Source organism: Nelumbo nucifera, chromosome 2 (genome assembly GCF_055504915.1).
Source record: "Nelumbo nucifera cultivar China Antique chromosome 2, China Antique-T2T, whole genome shotgun sequence".
NCBI lineage: Eukaryota > Viridiplantae > Streptophyta > Magnoliopsida > Proteales > Nelumbonaceae > Nelumbo > Nelumbo nucifera.
The window spans coordinates 60215442-60235829 of NC_142650.1; the positions used below are offsets into that span (position 1 = coordinate 60215442).

Here is a 20388-nt window from a genome sequence, read left to right on the forward strand (position 1 = left end):
ATGAAATGTCAACCCCACCATCTGTCACCTCATCTTCTTCTGCCTCTCAGACTGACCTATCTTCAATCTGGAACACCAAAGAACCAATCTCCAACCCATCTCCCCTAAACAGTAATTACTTTTCACCCGTCAACCCTTCAGAGTCCACTCCAACACTCTCTTCCCCAACTGCTAATTCCTAACCTTCACTGCAAATACAATCTCAATAAATGATAGAACCATAGATAGATCATCCAATTCAATGAGAATATCAGACACTTGCAACTGCTCCTGCAAAGCGGTTCTATCAATCTTCTTAAAGCGAAACATGCTGACATGCATCCCCAATCTCATGAAAGGATTGAAAACACCATGCATGAAGTGGATTTTTTTTTTTGGTATCTTCTGAAGGACTACACAATGGGGGGTAGCCCATCCCCCAACCCAGGTGCAGGCGGGATTCGATCCCAAGTCTCCGCTACAACCAGCAGGAGACCTTACCAACCAGCTGGTTGGTACCTTGCCACCATGCATGAAGTGAAATTCCAGCCACATTAATATGCAAAAGCTTTATTAAAGACACATTATTTGACAACCCAACCTATAGCACCCAACAACCAATTCCAAGCTCTAGTTTGTTCCAATGCTTAACCTCCCAACATAAGAAACTTTCTGCCTCTTCTTACTAAAATAAATGAAGAGAAACAGGCCCCCAAACAACTTCAAATATGAGAAGAGAAAACCAAAGAGGAGAGAAGAAGAAGATGGAGAATGGGGCAGCAACTCTATTCTTGCCAGCTCAACACGTTATCTTTAATATTAGAGACTAACGAAACATGAAATTACAACTCTGGCCCTGATTAGTTGGCAACAATAAGAAAGACCATAAAACAAATGTAGGTCCAGGCCCACTCAGTCCAAGTGCAGGAAAGCAGAAAGAAATGACAATGAAGACCCATGAATACAACTTAAGCCCATAAATTTATATCCAACAACAGCCCACTCCACCACCACCTACACATCAGGATTAGAATTCACAAAAGATCAAACATGGCAGATATCTAACCATTCCAATCACTATTTTAACTTCCCTACCTCCCAACTTCTCTTTGATCTTCTCTATCCATCTTCTAGAATTTTACTTGGTTCATAATAGTGATCTCATGACAGTTGGTAAAATATTAAATGTCTCTTACAAGTTACAAGGAATGAGGTTAGCAAAACAGATTAGGCTGAAGCAGGTGGAGGTGGAAGGGGACTCAAAATTAGCCATTTCATGGATGAATATTCATGGAGCTTGGATGTACAGGCAAACTCTGAGGAAAACTGGTAACCAAGCAAAAGATGTGGAAGCAACATTCAAATGGATAAAAAGAACAGCAAATGTGTAATATGTAGTACCAAAAAAATGCCATGCCTCTATCAAATATAAGATGATGGGAGCTGGAATGCTTTTAAGCATGGGTTTGTACTATCAAATATTCTAATTTAATTAAGTAATGAAATCTTTGTTGCTGATCAAAAAAATGATGCTTTCCTCATCTGGCATTTTCTTTGCCCTCATGGTCTTGTTAAACAGCTTGGTCACCCAAGATTGGTCAACCTCCCATGCATTTTCATTTTCCACACAGATTCCTAAAATCCTACGTTTGAAATTTCTTCCATGCTCAAAGCTTCATGAGCTGCAGCTTCATTTAACCATAGCATAGTAATCTATCCACTGGATGAAAGCATTGATTCCCATTTATTTATCAAAAAAAGCATCCATTCCCATTTCCATTAGACTTGATTCACACTATACAGATAGAACTTGAAACTTCAATTGACATTATGAAGAGAGGATCCAATCAAAAAGCTGGCATGATTGGAGCATTGAACATGTGCCCAATCCACATGGTTGACTATTTCATGGACTGTTAAATTGACAATGCCATCACTCACCTCATCATTTTTTCTTTCTACTTCCTTTTTCTTCTTTCTTTTTTGTCTTGGGGGTATAATAAGGAGTTCTAGGCTAGTCAAGAAAACCTATTTCTCTTGATCCTACAAAATTACTGAGATAAAAAGAAACTGAATGCACAAAAATTGCAATGGGGAATGACACAGAAATAGAAAAGCAATGCAAAACTCAAATAAAAGGCATAGAATATTGAAACTTAAGGACTATATGAGAATCAAAAATAAAATAAGAATTCCCTGAAGAAAATCTTTAATCTCTTAGGAAGAGATGGGAAACTCACTGAATCAACTGATGCAATTATAGAAACCGCACACATTACTAAAGCCATTTTCCAGTCGAACACAGGTGTACCCCATTGTAATGGATATGGAAATCTAAACCATGGGGAAGATTTTAATGCATGTGAAGTATCAACCCTACAGTGTTTCATCCTGGAAACATGCCTTCTGCAGGCTTCGGATATAATATTTGAGGGAGGTACATTCATATCGCAGCCTTTGTGGTTATAGGCTCCTGCTTCTGTAAGAAGGAAAGCAGCAGCCCATGTGATTGCCAAACCCAACGGAACCTGCACATTATATCAAGGCAATTACATTCACAGTAACTGTAATACCAATAAAAAAAAGAAATGCATTGGAGATACTGAAATCACTGTAAAGATTTAGTCAGTATACAACTTACTGCATAAATTAGAAATATACGATGACCAAAGACTGATATTTTGCGGAGATACTGCAAGAAAAATGTGGAGGAAATAGCATTACACTATCTAGCAGAAATCCCAATATTACATCATCCTGATGATGTTATAGGTTCAAAAAATATTTAACTTGAAGAGGAAGAAGAAGAACCAACGCAAGCTACTCCTTACTTACAAGTGAAAAAATAACAACCAGCAATATCTGCACTGCACCAATCTCAAGGCACATACCAACTTGTGGGAAACCGTAACTGTAGAAGGACAGCCCAACTGCAGCTACAGTTGGGGATACAACCACTGGATTGATGAACCTGGAAAAAAGAAACAATTGTATTAGGTCAAGTGTTTCGAGGTGCTAAGAACAGCATTTAAAACTCAGAGAAGCAAGCTAAAGAAAAAGATTTAATTTAGAGGCCCAAGATAAGGTGATTCCATGAATATTGCTACACATTGCCATAGAATTAGAGCAGGATGGACAAAATGGAAGGGTGCATCTGGAGTTTTATGTGATAGGCCATAGGATAATACCACTTACATTAAGGCCCTGTTCGCTTTTCGGTAAGTTACTTACCTCGGTAAATGCATTTACTTGGGTAAGTGTTTCCCAGAAAACACTTATCCGGGTAAGTGCATTTACCCATGTTCTTTTATTTCCCAGGTAAATAAGACAATGACCGTTTTAGCCATAAAAATCCATTATTAAAAGGGGTAATTTTGTTGCATCCAAGTGTTGGCAACTTTCCCCTCAGGTGGGAAAGTTACTTACCCACCTTGGAGATGGGTATCAAGTAAGTGATACCCAGGGAAAATGAATTTTCCATGGACCCCACATAAATCTGAAAAAAGAACATGGGTATCTTGGTCAATGGGAACCAAAATCCCATTGACCAACTTTCCCTGATCTCAAAATCCAAAAAATCGAACAGACCCTAAATGGAAAATGCTATAAAACTATTGTAAGGCCAGCCATGTTGTATGGAGCAGAGTGTTTTTTTTTTTGGAAAAGGTAATTATTGAGATAAGAGATACACAAGGGAGGCTGAGATCAGTCCCTGAAAGGCCAACTGGTCTAATCAGCAATTACACACTCCACCAAGAAATAGAAAGAAAAACAGCAGACACATTACAATTTCTGAAATCCTCAGACACAGACACCCAAGACATCAGTTTGCCCACTGCTTTCTGAATTAGCTCTTCCGGACTTAAAGCCTTGTTACAGAATATCCTTCTATTCCTCTCAGACCAGATGGACCATAACACAGCATTAGGAATAGTCTTCCAAACAACCTTCTTTTGCTTGCTCAACCCCATGAGCATCCAGCAACACAACAGCTCCTTAACCGAGCTTGGCATGACCCAACTTAAGTTCATAGAGCTGAAGAAATGATTCCACAGCTGAGAAGAAAACGGGCAGTGAATGCACAAATGATCAGTGGATTCAGCACTACTCCCACACAGGCTGCATGACAGGTCCGAAAGCTGAATGCCCCTTCTCACAAGGTTAGCTCTAGTAAGACATTTATTTAGAGCCATAGCCCAAACTAGGAAGTTAGATTTAGTTGGGCAGGTGGGGATTCCACACCTGATGACAAGGGAAATCAGAAACATCCCTTCTACAGATGTTAGAAGCCAGAGACTTGACAGAGAACACACCATCTGAGTTCCACTTCCACTGCCACTTATCCTCTGAGCTGAAATCCAACTCTTGATTCTGAAGACAGGACAACATATTCAAAACCTCATCCACCTCCCAGTCGAAAAGGTTCCTTCTAAATGAAGGACACCAAAGAACTGAACCACCAGAAACACTACAGCACTCTGCAACTGAAGCCTCTTGATTTGAAGCACACTAGAAGAGGAGAGGAAAGGAATCAGCAAGGGGGTTATCCGAGCACCAAGAGTCCTTCCAAAACTTGGTCTTAATACCATTGCCAACTTTAATTGAGACCCCACCAGCAAGAGCTGAGAAATTCTTCATTATCCCTTTCCACAAAGAGTTTCCCCAATTGGGAGGAGGGTCCCTCATTCTCCAATTACCCCATTCCACACCATATTTACTAGCAATGAGAGATCTCCACCAGGCATCATTTTCTGCCGCAAATCTCCAAATCCACTTGCAGAGGAGAGCAGAATTAAAAGATTTCAACTTCCTTATACCTAACCCCCCTTCATCTTTGGGGAGGCAGACTTGCTCCCAACTTACCAAATGCATTTTTTTCTCCTCTTCCCATCCCCTCCAAAGAAAACTCCTTTAAAGTTTTTCAAGCCGACTTGCAACATTCAACTTTGTTTAGAATAGAGAAAAGAGGCAGGGAATAGGTGGTAAATTGGAAAGTGTATTGTTAATCAAAGTCACCCTACCCCCAAAAGAAAGGTATTTTGCCTTCCAAGAAGCCAGTTTTCTCTCCATTCTCTCAATTACCGGGTCCCAAATTGAAGATGAGCCACAACTCACCCCCAGAGGGAGACCCAAATATTTGACTGGGAGGGACTCAATCTGACAAGCCAAAATTCCTGCACAATCTGCTAAATTGGAAACCTGGCCCACTAGAATTATTTGACGCTTATTCCAATTGACTTTAAGGCCAAAAATCAATGTTTTAAAAGGCATGGGAGGTGTACGCCTAGAGGCACTCCAGGCGAGGCACTCCCAAAACGCCCTGAGGCGTATGCTAGAGGTGCTGACACCTCTGAGGCGTACGCCTCAGGTGCAAGAGGCGTATCTAGAGGCGTACGCCTCTTGCGCCTCATGCACATCTGATATGAAAATACAGAAAAAAAAAAAAGAAAAAAAGGAAAGGAAAGGAAAGGAAAAGAAAATAAAGGGAAAGGAAAGGAAAGGAAAGGAAAGAGAAGAAAAAAAGAGAAAAGGAAAGAAAAGAAAAGTAAGGGAAGGGAAGAAAAGATAAGGGGAAAGAAAATGGTTTGCCCCCTGTCCCTTCGGTTCGCTTCAACAAGACCCCCCCTTTGAACTACTGTTATGCATCTTTATTCTTCTTAATATAAAATATTTTTATTAAAAATAAAGAAAAAATGAGATCCCCCCTTCCTTTTCATCCTCCTCATAACCCCCCTCCTCTTAAGGAGGCTTACGCCTCCTTGTGTTCGGGAGGCTTACGCCTCTTGCATTCTGAATTACGCCTCACGCCTCTAGGTAGTGGAACGCCTTGCGTCACGCCTCCGCGTTTTAAAACACTACCAGAAATCACCTCAAACCAAGATAAGGTCCCAAGAATTAATTCCACCTAAGAGGGGGAGGCATCCACAAAGCATAACGTATCATCTGCAAATTGGAGAATGTTCACCTTCTCTCCCCCCGAAGAAATTGCAAAGCCTTCCCACTCACCGGAAACAACAGCCTTTTTACAAAACAAAGTGAGGATCTCCATTACACATATAAAGAGTAGGGGAGACAGGGGATCACCCTGTCTAAGACCCCTGGAACTATCAAAGAAGCCTGCGAATTGTCCATTAACCAAAACTGAATTTTGGAGAGGTGATACAAACTTTTACCCAGTTTCTCCATTTCTGCCCAAAATTCATCTGTTGTAACACAAGATCAACCCATCTCTAATTAACATGATCATAAGCCTTTTCAATATCAAGCTTGCAAATCAGCCCCTGGGAACCTTCTTTTTTCCTGGAATGTATAAGCTCATTAGCAATAAGTACAGAGTCCAGCATCTGTCTACCCAGAACAAAAGCACTTTGGTTATTGGAGATGACACTACCTAGAACCCCTTTCGTTCTCTCAGCAAGAACTTTAGCTAAGATTTTGTAGAAGCTATGCAGAAGACTAATCGGCCTGAAATCCTTAATGTTCACTGCACCTTCAATCTTCGGAATGAGGGTTATAAAGGTAGTGTTTAAGCTCCTCTGCAAGGAACCTCTCATAGAAGTCCTGGAAGACATTCAGAATATCCTGTCTCACAACATCCCAACATTTAATATAGAAAAGGTTTGTAAGACCATCAGGCCCTGGAGATTTCTCATCAGCCAACAACTTGATTGTTGCTTTTATTTCCTCCTCCGTGAAGGATCTTTCAATAAGAGAAGACCGCACATCACTTAACTATTTAAAAGGAAGGGACCTAGGAAAAGGTCTAAAGAACCAAGACTACTTATACAACTTTTTATAAAAGTTGGTTGCCACTAGCTTCATATCTGCCTCAGAGACACCCACCTTGCCCTCTCCCTCCAACTTGGTAATTACGGAGGCTCTAGCTCTTGCATTTGCCATTTTGTGAAAGAAGTGTATTCCTGTCACCCTCTTTAAGCCAAGCCACTTTAGCTCTGTCTCCATTTAACTTCTTCTGACACTGCCAATTTATCATACTTCAGCTTTGCCTGAGATCTTTTTAATCTATGCTCCTCTGATATAGGACCCAACTCTTCTGTTGAATCAATTTCCTTTGTGGAGTAGAGTGTTGAGTAGTCAATAAACAACATGTCCAGAAAATGAGTGTGCCAGAAATGCATATGCTGAGATTATGGGTGCCAAATGGGTGGGTTGGGTGTGGGTACCAAGCCTAGTGACCCACAACCCACTTTGACCTTGACCCACACCACGATTCAAAATATCGAGACAGGTCAATATGTCGGATGGGGTGTATCGGCTTGTATCAAAGCTTGCCTTCCTTTTTCTAGCTTTTTTTCTCTCAAACTGGTTCGGGGGGGGGGGGGGGGGGGGAAGGGGGAGGGGGGTTAAGGCCTATCTACCCTGTGAAATAGGTGGGACCCCGAAATACTATGTATAGAGGCGTATCAAAGGGGCCACGGTACAATACGTATTAGTCAATATGCCTCGATACGTGACGAAATTTTAATCATTGACCCACACTAACCCGCACAACCCATTTACCACCATAGAGTGGACTGCAATGGTTGCTTGCAAGGAAGAGAGAGAATGAAGGGAAAACAAACTAGAATTGCTCAGCAAATTGCTTTGAACCACTCTAGGATGCAGGAATCACTCACCACTCTTCACTTATCAAAAAAAAAACTCACCACTCTTAGCACAGTTATAAGAACTACAATAAATTCAGTTGTTTTCCTACACACTTGTGTACTTAGGGGTGTCAATTAGACTAGATTTGGTCCAATCTGATCCAGTCCAATGTGAGTCCATTATAAATGGACCAGGTCCAATCCAGTCCAATGAATGTTTTTGACCAATTTGGACCGGTCCAATTCAATGTCTGGACCATCCAATCTGTTCAAATTCATTTTTTATTTAGATTGGTTTCAATCCAAACCCGGTCCATTGACACATATATTCTTATCTTATATCAATGGACCAGATATTGGCTTAATCCGACCCAATCCAATATAAATTTATTGCGGACAGACCTGGTCCAATCCAATCTAATAAATATTTTGGACTGGATTGGTCCAATCCAATATATCTTGTTGGTCCCTCCAATCCGTCCAAATTGATTTTGGACTGGACGGGGTCCAATCCAAAACCGGTCCATTGACACCTTTATGTGTGCTTAAAACATATGCATAGATGCTAATGGAGGTGACCAATCCTTCTAAAACTAAAAAACAGAAATTACAGAATTATCCTACTTTGACTTGAAGAAAGCTTAATAACTCCTAAACTACTTAAATAACGAATACTCTTTACATGTTATGTTTATGTATTTTAATTTTAGATAATAGGTTTTATAAAACATTTATTTTAAAATTTAAGCTTATATTTTTTATTAATATTATGTTTAATAGTTTTTACTTTTTTTGCAATGCTTTTAATTCTTTGGCCTTGTGCCTTGTGCCTTGTGCCTTGTGCCTTGCGCCTCGGGCGCAAATTGGCCCTTGTGCTTTTAAAGCACTACCTCTACAGCTCCAATAAATAAATAAAAAAAAAAAAGAGATCATGTATTTGACCACTTGGTTTCTAAGTTAAAAAGGAAAATAGGTATAAATCAATAATGGCACAAAAATAGCCTGACACAAGACAAAAAAAGCCAGAAGCAAAAAAAAAAAATCCAGCTTCAGAACCAACCCACCCCCCATCCCCCCTATAAAGAAGGTAGGTGGTTCCCCAATAAAAATAGTCCCATCAACCCTATCTAAGCCCAATGGTTAACTGATCTCAGAGACCACCTGATGTTCACTCTAGAAACCAAATGTAGCTTCCCTTGTGAAATGACAGAGTGACCAAGGACCATAAGCAATTCCATAAAACTCCCAAAAACAATTTCAAAGATTAGGATATTTGGCACGGCTATTTTTAAAAGTTCTTAAGACCATAGTTACTTAAAAGAACAATTCTCATGTCCCTAGAAAAAAAAAAAGTCTTAAAACAAATAAGACACTAGTAGAAACTTACAACCCAAAAGATAAGTGTCTTGTTGTAGACTTATATGTCAACCATAAGGGAACAAATAATAGACAACCACAAAGATGTCAAGAATCACACACCTTAGGAAGACTGACATCAATCCAGTATACCCTAAAAGTGCTTGAAATGCAGAAGATATAATTATAGCCCCCTGCAGCTGCTTCATAATATGCCTGAAATTCTGCAACATTGAACCACTTCTAATAAGATCAGTTTAAAATTCAATAGCAAAAAAGTAGCAGCATAATACAAATTACAGTAATAATAGCACATACAAGGAACTGTAAAAAGTAACAAGAAATAAATATAAAAATGAATCAAGAGATGCCACAGCTAATTAAAAATGAGTATGGCACTTAAGCAACTATTGTAAACAGGACAATCTCCACCCAATTTTTTTCATTTAGCACACCACTCCACCTTTTTTTATCAGTAAAGAAGGATAAATTTTATTAAATTGAAAAAATAAACAAAAGATTACAGCCAGCAGGAGAACACAAACACAACAATCGAAAAGAACTACAAAACTGCCCATAATAGATTTTGTCCGTACACTCCTTGTTTTGCTAGCGAGTCAGCCATCCCATTTGCAGTCCTTCTAATCCAAGTGAAAGTGGCATTGAGCTCCCTTGCTAACCTTTCAATCTCTCACAAGGAATGTCTATAAATCCAGGGAGCATTACCTCTGAAACTGGACCAAGAAATCACCAGTTTTGAATCTCCTTCAACCTCCAAATTTTTAAAACCTGCTTGTTTGGCTAGTTTTAATCCCTGCATAAGAGCATGAAGCTCAGCCTTTATGGGGTCACCTGCCCCTATAGGCCCTGAATACATAGCCAGAACTTTGTTTGTTGAGTCTCTGAACACACCCCCTATACCTGCCAATCCTGGATTCCCTATGGAACTGCCATCAAAGTTCAACTTTAACTTGCTTGCAGCAGGGGGTTTCCATTCCATCACCATCTTTTCTTTCTTCTTAGTTGAACATGCCAGTTCTTTCCAAGCCCGCAGGATATCAGCCACAGAGAAGCTTTGGAACAGCTCGAGTGTTTTTATCCAATGAGCAACTATCTTTACAGCTTCCACCAACTCTTCTTTTGGTCTGCATTTTCCATTGGATATTATTGCATTCCTTTCCTCCCAAATCATCCATGCCACAGCTGCCCTCACTGATTTCCACATTGTTCCTCCCCTCTTTGTCGGCTGCCTTAGGAAGTTTGGGTTGAAGAGGCTCACTACATCCTGTGGGGAGCTCCACCTGCAACTAAACAGAGAGCAAATAGACTTCCAAACAAAAAGCACATAAGGACAGTAGATCAGTAAGTGAGAGAGGGATTCACCATTCGCAAAACAAAGAAAGCACACATGAGGGGAGAGGCACATATGAGGCCTCCTCTTTTGAAGCATATCACAGGTGTTCACCTTTCCAAGGAACATCTCCCAGCAAAGAGTTTGAACTTTGGGTGGAATGGACTTAATCCAATCTCTTTCACCAGGAAATCCTCTCCGCCCCCCAAGAAGAATGCACAAGGGAGTTAAAGAATGCAGCACAGGAAAAAGAGCCATCGGAAGAAGTGGGCCAAACTCTAGTGTCCTCCAAAGATTGGACTAGAAAAGCTGAATTGAGGTTATCAAAAAGGCTTAATAAGCTTTCACACTCACAATCCCTTAGAAACCCCAAGTCTCAACTCACACCAGATTGAGAAAAGGTGATGAAACTTGAGATAGGTCTCTTCTTATAGTCAGAAATCAAGTAAAGATCAGGGAAAACAGAACAAAAAGGAGAGTCACCCCACAAAGGTCTTCCCAGAACAGAACCCTGGAACCACAACCCACATCATATCTAATGAAATTAAGAAAAGTTGGACATACCTCTTGAATTGCTTTCCAAGGAGAGTTTAAGGTAGATGTCGGAGCAACCTTTGCATCCCAGCCATTATTCCTTAGCCCATGAATGCTTTCAATAACCTTGTGCCATAGCCTGTTTCTTTCCAATGGAAACCTCCAAAGCCATTTTCCTAGCAACGAAGAATTCCTGTGAATTAAATTCCCCAACCTTAAACCTCCTTCTTCTTTTGTCTTGCAAACTTGTTCCCACTTTACTAGATGGTCTCTCTCTTTTCATCCCCGGGCTCCCAGAGAAAGTCCCTCATAAGTTTCTCTAACTCCCTTGCTACCCTCACCAGGACTCTAAAAGTGGACAAGAAATAAACTGAGAGGTTTGCTAATGTTGCTCTAATTAAGGTTATCCTTCCACCAATGGATAAGTAATTTCTCTTCCACATAGCCAATTTCTTCGTAAATCTCTCCACCACTAGTTTCCAGAAAACCTCTAATCTAGGGTTTCCACCCAAGAGTAAACCTAGGTACTCTAAAGGCCATTGTTTGATCTCACACCCTAACATCTCTGCTATCACCCTTAGGCTTTCACCATCCAAATTTATCCCTGCTACACAACTATTTTCCCAATTTATCTTCAGAGTGGAGACCGATTCAAAGGAACTAATGACTTCTCGCAGATTTGAAGCAGATTCATGGTTGCCTTCCTCACAAAATAAAATGGTATCATCAGCGAACTGCAAATGAGTTATAGCAACCTCCAAGCTTCCTACGCTCCAGCCTTTAAACAGATTATTCTGATCTGCCTTCAAAATCATCCTGCTTAGGACATCTGCAGTTAATGTGAAAAAGAAAAGGAGAAAGGGGGTCCCTTGCCTCAATCCCCTTTTAGCTGGAAAGTAGTCTCTTGCCACACCATTAATCAGAATCAAATACTGTACAGACCTTAGACAACCTTTCATCCACTTCCTCCACCTCTCCCCTAACCCAACTTTCTCCATGACTTCCAATAGCAAAGACCAATCCACAAAGTCATAGGCCTTCTCTATGTCCAGCTTATACACCAAACCCTTCCCTTTCCTCCTCTTTTCTGCAACACATCCATTGGCCACCAAGATCTGGTCTACAATTTGTCTCCCTTCAACAAAGGCCCCTTGCTATTGTGAGATCACCAATGGCAACACCTTCTTTACTCTCCCTGCTAGCACTCTTGCTATGATTTTGTAGAGACTACCCACAAGGCTTATAGGTCTGAAATCCTTGGGAACTTTTGCTTCCTTCTTCTAAGGGATTAAAGCAATGAAAGTTGAGTTTATTCCTTGGGAGATTTCCCCTTCCAAAAAGAATTCATTGAAAACTTCAAGGTCGCTTTTTATCAAATCCCAACACTCTTGAAAAAAGGCCATGGAGAAACCATCTGGCCCAGGGGCCTTTGACCTATCCATTGAGAAGATTGCCTCTTTTATTTCCTCTAAAGTAAAAACACTCTCCAAAGCTTTTGCCTCAGCTTCAGACACCTTATCCCACTGAAGAACTGGAGGCAATGGGCTTCTCTCCCTCTGGTTCAGGTAAATACTCTTAAAATGGTCAACAAAGGTCTTTACTATCACTTCTTCCCTGGTAGCCTCTATGACATCCACCACCAACCTATCAATCTAGTTTTTCCTTCTTCTTCCACTGGCTATGGAGTGAAAAAATCTTGTATTGCCATCCCCTTCTAGGAACCATTTGCATCTAGACTTCTACCTCTACTCCACCTTTAATTTGCTTTCTTAGACATCTGGGATATTTTGCACACATACCAAAAAAGAGCATGATGTGTTTTTTTTTTTTTTGAAAAGGAGAAATGGAGATGAGTAAGGCAGGAGACCTCTTAGCAACATCAACTTTGCACGATCCTTTTATGCATAACAGGAAGCTAATACAAGTGATATATGACTAGAGATAAAAAAAACCAATACATGGTAATTTGGAAGCTCTGCAACTCTTAACATTTTCAAGCTCAATGACAGTTGGATCCCTCAGAAATACACAATTTTCAGACTAACCAGGAAGACTTTTTTTTGGTATTGAATCATCGCCTTTTGCCCACCAATACATGGTAATTTGGAAGCTCTGCAACTCTTAACATTTTCAAGCTCAATGACAGTTGGATCCCTCAGAAATACACAATTTTCAGACTAACCAGGAAGACTTTTTTTTGGTATTGAATCATCGCCTTTTGCCCCCATAGGGGTTGTATTTCATTTTTACTTGGCATAGTACATTTCTTTTTTTCAGCAACAATCTGACAGCTCTTCTCAAAGGTATGGTGATGGGAACCAATAGCGGGGCTCAAAACCACACCGCTTCTGGGACTATCCAGATCAAGCACTAACCAAACCACCACTCAGTTGGCGACTAACCAGGAAGGCTTGAGAGCTTAAACGATGTGTAGCACAACAAGGAAAACCATGTGCAAGAGAAAGGAAATTTAAGGATTAAACAACTGAACTATTCAAGTTCTAATCCTTAAATGACAATCTCCACATAAGGAAATTGTCCTGAACGAGATATAAAAAAAAAAAAGCCCCAAAACTCATTACAAAAATAGAACACAGGGATAACCAATGACCAAAGTTGGACCCCTACACAAAACTTTAGTAAAACTGCCTTCTTCAGCTAGGTAAATTCGTAACTGCATTCCTCAAAATATTCTAGCAAAACAATCACCTAAAGGGTTGACCAACCTAGAAACAGAATGTAATTACTTATTAGGGGTTCACTCTAGATCTAATAACTTGCCTCTAATTCAATTAGGGGTTCACTCTGGAGGCAAGTTATTATAATTAAGCTACAATTATCACACAATTGATGGATCTAAATACCATCTAACCTAGTAACCCTAAGGCTGTGACTGGTTTGAAAGAAAAGGTAGGGAAAGGTACGAAAACCTATACCAATGTTGTATAAATTTTCATACCTTTTTCTTTCGGACCAAACACACCCTAAAGGCCCATAGTTGCCTAAGGAGAAGTCAGCAATGTTTAGTAGTATCTCCACCATAAAAAAGAAAACTAAGGATAAGTCATAAAAGTTTAAAAGTTAAAACTAGTCTCACCACCATTAAAAGAAAACCAGAAACTTCCTTCTGTTCAATTTCTTGATAAGCAAGACCATGATATTTAACCATGAGTAAAGCTAGAAACACTGCAAGACCTTCTGTCATCAGTAAGCTTTTAAGTCGTCTAATATTATCCATATTTGGACTTCAATGTTGCATGGACATAGGCACAAGAATTAGAATCTGACACATGTCTGGGAGTCCGACTCGGTGAACCCAAAAAGGACTCCTAGAGTTGCTCAAATAAACAATATTTATCATATATTGAACATTGTGAATTTTAATATTATACATAAGATTCATAGAACTATATAACCACTTAAATAGTTGGAAGTGACAAGTTACACAACAGCTTTTGCCTATTCGCCACATAGCAATGCCAGTTGTTTTCATTGTTTTCCTAATTACAAATGTTAATTGGAGAAGATCCAACAAACAATGCCTCATAAGTTATTGTTTAAATTGGAAAATATGAAAACCAGAGTTTCCTATTGGACAGTTTAAAAGATTGGACCACTGTTACATAGAGAGGCATTCAATCAGAATTTGTAATTTTGGACTTTGGAGAGTCAAGAAGCAGGCATTTTAGCAAATTCACTTCATTCACACTGTAGCTGAGTCCAACTAGAGTAGACTTGCAACCCCATACTAGAGTAGCTCTTCCCACCCACCCCCTTACTTGCTAAGGAATCAGGAAGATCAGTGGGATAATCTAGAAATCCATCTGAACAAGCTCTTTAAACAAGAGGCCAAGTCCTTTATTCTCCAGTGTAATGTCTAAGGGTCCAGGGCCCTTCTATACCAGAATACATCCACCCTATCACCTGTTAGTAGTCCCTTTCCACAATCAACTCATTCCGGCCAGATCAGTAAGCAAATTAAATACCCTATAACAGAGTAAGGAGCTCAGCCCTTATTGTGGTAGGAATTCAAAAGAAATGAAAAAAAAAATGCAAACAGCTAAAAAACAAGCAAGATTTTTGTGGTTTGCATTTTGTAACTATGTCCATAAAAGACCCCTGCACAATTCACTGCTCTTACTTCAACAGTGTACAACAACCATAGAGAACAAGCTAGTATATGAAGATTACTGAATTAGGTTGCTTGAGGTTTCCTAATTCATTTACAACTGAGAATAAACATATGCAAAAAATACCCTTGTACAAATGCTCTCCTCCAGTTAGAAGCCTCTCACTCTATGGAACCCCTTGCTTTTCTTGCTCATTCCACCAGCCTTCAATGAATTCCTTTCCCCAATCAGGCTTGATTCTTAGAAAAACACCACACATCCCTAAGGAACGCAGACTGCCAACAGCATACCCATCAGGGTCCTAATTTCCAAACATTTTGAGGCTCTGAGGTTTCAATCACTTGTCTTCTATGTAGAGCAGAAGTTGCTACAAGCTGACAGCCTCTAAGGATGCAGGCGATACTCACATTTACCAAGCCCTCGATTACCTTATTTGCATGGAATATGACTCAACAAAACCAGAGATCTACAACCCTGAGAAATAGTCTAGGGTTAGCAAAAACCCTTTGATTTTTTCTTGACCCTCCTCTTACTTTTTTCTCTGTTGAGAGCTCTTACACCTTGACTTTTTTGGTGTCTGCACTCAAAACTAACATATCATATCAGGGACTTCACCCTTCCTCTCCAAATTTTCTCAATATTACTCTCTCTTCTAAGCAGAGGCTCCTTTTTCTCCTATACATCTTTATAACATTGAGCATAACAAAGGGCTTCAACCATTGTTTGCATTACAATAGATTAGCTCATATCTATTTACTTTTTTATCAAATATTTATTTACTTTAGTCCAAATCTGTGGTAAGTTCTCCCTCTGTTTCTTAGGATTTTTTTTCCTCCTATCTTTATTTTCTGATCTTTTCGTTAATTTTTCACCTACTATATTTTTATTTAATTTGTTCTTGATTAATTATTAGTTAATGGTTTCCCCTCTTGTTATTGTTGAATTCTACCGTTGATATGTGAAGTTTTGTGTTGTTACTTGTCTTGATATGTAAAATTCATTTTTATTACATGCTACTTTAAATAGGAAAGCACCAAAAATATCGCCTTCCTTTCTTCAAAATTCATTGCTTAGGCAACACCTAATCAAGTAGGCAACGAGGTGCCTCCTTGTCACATAGATTCACCTCAGCACCTTGACAACCATGCATACAGTGTCATTCAACTCAACTCAACAAAACCTTGCCCCAGCAAGATGGGATCAGCTATGAACCTCATTTCACCATCCCATTATATTCAGTTCCACGAGTGCAAAATGACAATTCAGGATCCTTGTTCATAAGGGTTTCGAAAAGGTATTATACCACCTGACAACTTAAAACAACCCTCCTCCTTTACCTAGGCTTGGGACAAGCAACACAAGAGAAACTTGTTATTGGTAGAACTTCTGTCATTATGCTTTCATTTCAACCTCATACATCATTAGTAAACATTTTCTTTTTAAGCATTTTCCCCTTTCAATCTCCTTTCTTTTGGAAAAGATTAGAAATTGCAGTTTACCAGGAATGTGAAAGCAGAAATAAAACATATACAAGTATAGCCCATGTACAACAAGATGTCATACAACATGCCCTCCATAAACCCCACAAGGAAAAAAAAGTTTATCTTGTATAGTTCTACTTAACAAATTCTTTTGACTTTCTAAGAGTATTTAGAACTTTAACATGGATCTCAATAATCTAGTAACTAGTAAGTCCATTAAATAAAAATGTTTCTACATTAATTTATTCACTGCATGCAAACAAGTCCTGTCATAACACTCACTTGAACCAAGCATTGGAGTTCAATGATCACATAGTTACTTGGCCAGGGTATTGCTGCCAACTTGCAAAAACCTGTTCAAGAAAATTTCGAAAGTTAAGTCTGTATCCAGTCCCCTCCCAAGAAAATTTTGGAGTATATGAATGTGGAATTGCTATTTCCTAATTTCAGAATTGGGAATCTGGACCATTACCCAATGTTCAGATATTAGGGGTCTTGGGAGGGGACTGGATACAGACTTAACTTTCGAAATTTTCTTGAACAAAATGACCAGAATTGAAGATCTGGTCATGTGAAATGGTGTATTGAAGTAAACTGTCAAAGAATAGTACAATGGAGTGAAAAGAGAAAAAATATAGTGATTTTCTTTTGAACATCATATAGCACTTTTATCAATAATGGCTCACAAAAAGAAACTCAATTGACAAACAGAAATACATAAAACAACAAATGCAAAGATAACAATATTACTTTTAAGAATATAACAAATTAAGAAGATAAAAGAAGCACCATTCTCACAAATAAACTCATCCTATCCTGTTTGGTGGCAGCATGAAGAAATTAGATAAATCATAGAGAAAAGATAAATAATGACTCCACATTAAAAGAATTTATAAGCTCATGCCTATAATTGATCAACTAGGCCAAATAAACATAAGAACAGGGATGACAAGGAAAACCCTTTAGTTAATATGTTTTCAAAAGACATATGCCCTTGCACCCAATGAACACTTGATTAGAAACCACCCATAGGATATAGCCCGAGGAGAACCACTTAATTGCTTTTAGTCTAACATATATAGCTTTGAAGAATGGCCTAATCCCCTATGCAAGCACTTGCATAGACATCTTTAATAGAAGCGAAAACTCCTTAAATCTTTCTTCATTTACTACCAATGTTCATTTTGTCCTTTTTTGGATAAGCAGCAATGTATTTGATTGATATAAAGAAGGCAAGGAACCCTCAAAAACATGTATAGATGGTACTGAACCATCAGTGAGACACATCCTAGGAGGTCCGTGTTTATATTCCAAAATCCAAACAAAATATCAACAGAAACCCATAGATACTGTTCTATACTTCTATATAGCTTTACTGGTTGAACTGGGTGAATTTAGGTTTCTTCTAGTCTGGTGCTGGAATCTGGACAGATTTCAAAAGGATTTTCGGATCCTGGATTGGCTTGTGCTTGGATGCTGTGTTCAGGTTGTGATCTGGGATTATTGTTTTACAGATGTTGTGGGTGGGACAGGATTGTATAGGTTTTTTATTTGTTTGTCTGTTTCTGGGGTGATTTCTTATCACCAGGTTTTGTATGCTACTTATTTAGTTTTAATATATTTTCTTTTTTATTTATCTTAAAAAAATATGGTTCTAAACCTTTAACTTAAAACCACCAAAAAAAGAAAAAAAAATGTGCTTTGAATTATTAAGATTGTCAGATTTGTAGTTGTCTCCCAATTACATCCCAACAAGAAGGAATACACCAAACAAGATTCAAAGTATCGACACAGGCCGATACGCCGGTATTGGTACTTTTTTTATGTTTTATTTTTTTTTTTTTCAAAACCTGCTCAGACAGGTCGGTTTAAGCCCTGGCTACCCTCTGAATCGTGGTCTGACCCGATACAACCCCTGTAGGGGCGTACTTTGAACCTTGACACCAAATAAACCGCTTATGATCTATGAGTTAGAGAAACATTTAAGGTATAATCCTATAGCCTATAGGATAGCAGGTTGCATTACAGAGAGAACATCTGGAATCTGGATACGTTCTATTTCTTCTTGTTAACTCTTAGAGGCCTTCATTGTACCCAATTACGGTCCTTATTGTGCCACTGTGTAAATTTGTCACAACTGAAACTGCACGCTTAGCATGCAGAGAAGTAGAACCGCTGTTGAAAAGTAGTTTATAAGAAAAAATTGCCTATGGAGACGGTATCACAAAAAACATAAATGGGCAAAGATGCATCATCAAGGGAAGGAGAAACTTACATTCCCATTCAGTCCTTGAAACTCAGGAGAGTTAATTATTGAAAGAGCTGGGGCAAGATAGACAAATGATGGACCTTGTATCAATGGCAACCTCGATCCAAAGGATGTGTGCAACAGAGTCGTCACTCCCGATACAAACATCACGGTTGACACTACCATGGAAGTATCCTCCTGGCACTCACTAATTCCCATTAGACCAAGTGATCTACAATCAAATTCATGTCAACCAAATACATCTTCACAAAACCAATTTAGTATAAAATGAATACTCACTTGACTGCCACCCATTGCTGGGACTATAACAAGTGGAATGAGAATCAACGAACCTAAAATGGAAATGTAATGCTGCAACCCATATAGACCAATTGGAACTGGAAACAAGAACCCGTTGCAGATTAAAATCAACATAATCAATACAAAAAGAAAATAATTATTTTTTACTCATCAGCGACAAAGAAAAAAATATGAGAAAGCTCACCAAGGCCAGGGGTATCTCTGAGTTCATACTTCATATGTGAATGGCGAGCAACAAAGACCTCATCGTCGACGACTTGAGGCAGAACATCGATAACCTCTTCTTCCCGGCTAGGCTTGGGAGGAGGTTGCGGCGCAGGGTCCGACCGAACCTGCCCATTGGGACCCGGTCCAGCACTCCTAACTGCTCCTTCCGAATCCCTTCTCTTCCTGATGGACTGATCCTTATCAGACGACGACGGCATTTTATCACTCCCCGGTTCACCATTCGCAGCAGGGGGCGCCCTACCTCGACCGGATTCGAGATCCACTGGAGCCTCGCCCTCCTTCGGCTTCGGTGCTGCAACAATCTGACCAGAATCACTGGCATTCGTCTCCCCAGAGAACCTCGCTCTGAATCCCGTCCTCTTCGCCCACGAAGACGGCATTGCCGACTGCTCTCCCGCCGGCGGCCACGGCCCTGGCCGTGGACGTTTCGTTGGGTCGGAGCTCGCCATTTCGCCCGGCAAGCTAAATCTGCATCGCTGCACGATGAACACACAAATGCCCGTAGATCTGGTCTATCTAGGGTTCGCAAACAAGTCCCTCGCGACTTGATAGTTGAAATCACTGTTAGGGTTCCCTCAGAACCTTTTAATGTGTAGAGAGAGAAAGAGAGAAAGAAAAAATGTTGCTTGATGAGCTTCTAGCTTCCACTGCAACAGTTCATAGAGAGAGATGCCTGGACTTTGGAGGTTTAGAAACGCCAAAATGAAAAGATGGTGGTGCAGGTGGTGGTGGTGGTGGTGGTGGTGATGGTGATGGTGTAGAGAGAGAGAGAGACAGAGAGAGAGAGTGAGAGAGAGAGAGGGGGGAGTGAGAGAGAGTGAACCAATAGTGATGTGAGAGGGAGGAGCGGTGGCCGAGCCGAAACCCGTTTTCGTTTTTTCTATTTTTGTGTTTCGATTTGTTTGTTATTCGTTTGTTCTAAACCTGTATTGCCTTACTAATCGGATGCCGTAACGGGAAAAAAGAGATGGGACTTGGGAGTCCTCAGTCATGGGCCAGGCCCACTGGCCCAGGCCGACAGCTACACCTTCTTCTAATCTTCATTTCTTATTCACTAATCCCTGATTAGAATTTATAAATTACAACCCTCAATTAATAATATATCATCTGGTATGATTAGCAGCATGTCTGCCACGTGTACGGTGGTTTTCTG

The 20388-nt window shown here is 39.8% G+C and overlaps 1 protein-coding gene across 1 annotated transcript in view; it reads right to left on the reverse strand.

Annotated features, from left to right (window-relative positions):
* The window catches only part of LOC104612490 (nucleobase-ascorbate transporter 12-like), a 32897-nt gene extending 12751 nt beyond the window's left edge, over window positions 1-20146 (reverse strand). Inside the window, exons 1-7 of the mRNA XM_010279919.2 lie at window positions 19192-20146; window positions 18987-19084; window positions 18714-18884; window positions 9066-9166; window positions 2815-2950; window positions 2621-2671; window positions 2220-2507 (exon numbers count right to left, since the gene is read on the reverse strand). Coding sequence (XP_010278221.1) covers window positions 2220-2507; window positions 2621-2671; window positions 2815-2950; window positions 9066-9166; window positions 18714-18884; window positions 18987-19084; window positions 19192-19684 — 1338 coding nt within the window. The 5' untranslated portion in view covers window positions 19685-20146. The remainder of the gene's footprint in view (window positions 1-2219; window positions 2508-2620; window positions 2672-2814; window positions 2951-9065; window positions 9167-18713; window positions 18885-18986; window positions 19085-19191) is intronic.
* Window positions 20147-20388: the final 242 nt, after the last annotated feature.